Below are 2,043 nucleotides of genomic sequence, written 5' to 3' on the forward strand. Positions count from 1 at the left end.
TTAATGAATTCATAATTCTATATAACAGAAATCAAATTATTAATGAATTAATGATTCTATATAAGGCAAGATTCAAATTGCTGAATTCAAAATCCATAATCATTTTAAATCATTATCAATCTTGTTTATATTTAAAATTAGATATAAACCACCTGTGGGAATAACGCGCAAGGTCGGTATTAGATTAGAGTGAATACAAGCTATTGACAGTAAATAAAAAGATTGACAGTAGATTATCTGAGTGAATCCGATGATTGACAATGACTCAACATGTTGAATGATTGAACAAGTTCTAATAGTAAATTATCAATGTGAGTTGAATAATTGAACAAATTGTGACACTAAATTATCAATCTGAATGAGTCTGTTTATTGATCATGACTAAACAATTACAAATAGAAAATAATTAGAATAGATATGTTTTAAACAATATTGATTAATGTTATCAAAATAATATTTTCAACCTCAATCAATAAAAATAACAAATTTCATATTAACCAAACTTAAAAAAGACAATAATAATAAAAATCATAGGAATTAAATGAGCATTTTGTATTAATATCATAAATTTATTTATCCATATATATTTTCACAATTGGACACAATATGTAATAAACACCCATCACAATATTTAAAATTATTAATATCAAAATTATTTTATGATAATCACAAACGTTATTATTTAATCCTTAACATCGATTTTAGAAAATACATATCATAACTAAACAAATAATATACTACTAAGTATACTAGTAACATATTGGCCCCTCCATCTAAGGGGCACTCTTATTCACGGTGATGCGTTTGAGAAGCCATTCCAAAATATCACCAAACACCAACTCCACACTCTCGTTAGATTCTCCGACCAACTGGTGCCACATTCCATCATATATCTTCATCGTCTTATCTTTGCTCTTAGCGCGTTTGTACAAATCCTCCGCATAAGCTGAATTGCAAATGACATCGTCGCCTCCATGCACAACTAGAAACGGCATATCCACTTCATCATATCTTCCTTGCAGCTCATGACAAATTCTCAACAATTCCAGTGCCGTCGAGACGCGTGGACGCGCCAATGTGCTCTTCGGACTCGCAATTGCAAGCTTCCTCTTCCACTCCTCCTTGAACGAAGCATCCAGAATTGAGCCGCGTGTGGGAACGACGCGCCAGGTCGGGATAATCGCTGCTGCGATTGAGAGAAAGTGTTCCAACGGCCACGGTGGTTTGAAACTGCCGCTGATGCCACACATTGCGCCGTTGAGGACGAGGCCGTTCCACGGTAATTCGGGTCGGCGGAGAGAGATGAACAGCGCGATAGCTCCACCGAGAGATTCTGAGTAGAGAAAGGAAGGTAACGAGGGATTGAAGCGAGAGCGGAAGGATTCGAAGAAGGTGGTGCAGTCATCGACAACAGGATTGATGTCAGGGATATGGGCAACTAAACCGTCGGAGAAACCGTGGCCTTGGTGGTCGATGGCGCAAGTGGCAAATCCGGCCTTAGCGAAGTAGACAGAAGTTAGTTGGATTAGCCAGCTGGACTCACTGGTGAAGCCGTGGACGACGGCAAGGGTTCCGATGAGGTTAGTTGGAGGCTGAGGGATCCACCACTGAGTGAAGAGTTTGAGGCCTCTAGGATTAGTAACAAACTCAGAGTGGTGAGTCACTGAGTGGCGAGCGTAGAACTCGTCGGGAGTGAGGGTACCGAAGGGGCTATGATCATTTGCCTCTGCAATTGGGTGCACCATTGTGGTTATATGATATTCTAACTCACACTCTCTTCTCTTTCACTTATATTATGTGTGGATATAAGTAAATTCTATTTTTCTATTTTCGAAAATAAATTATAATAATACTGTAGATATAAGTGTATCATTTGTGTCAGTAATTGATAATGATTCCAAAGTAAAATATTATAATAGTAATTGATAATAATTCAAGAGTAACGATACTCAACATTGTAACAGTGATTCAAAAGTAAATATTGTAATAATAATACATAAATATTAAATGTTGTTAATGAAATCAATGTATTTATTATGAGGC

General features: G+C 36.6%; 1 protein-coding gene across 1 annotated transcript; it reads right to left on the minus strand.

The window, feature by feature from the left end:
* Positions 1-681: 681 nt before the first annotated feature.
* Positions 682-1,786, minus strand: LOC127094475 (caffeoylshikimate esterase-like). Its single transcript, XM_051033302.1, has one exon. The coding sequence runs from the start codon at positions 1,743-1,745 to the stop codon at positions 774-776; it is 972 nt and encodes a 323-aa protein (XP_050889259.1). The 5' UTR covers positions 1,746-1,786; the 3' UTR covers positions 682-773.
* Positions 1,787-2,043: the final 257 nt, after the last annotated feature.

This window comes from Lathyrus oleraceus, chromosome 6 (genome assembly GCF_024323335.1).
Source record: "Lathyrus oleraceus cultivar Zhongwan6 chromosome 6, CAAS_Psat_ZW6_1.0, whole genome shotgun sequence".
NCBI lineage: Eukaryota > Viridiplantae > Streptophyta > Magnoliopsida > Fabales > Fabaceae > Lathyrus > Lathyrus oleraceus.

Excerpts from the sequence above, each read along its gene's own strand:
- LOC127094475 (XM_051033302.1), bottom strand. The coding sequence starts at position 1,745 with ATGGTGCACCCAATTGCAGAGGCAAATGATCATAGCCCCTTCGGTACC.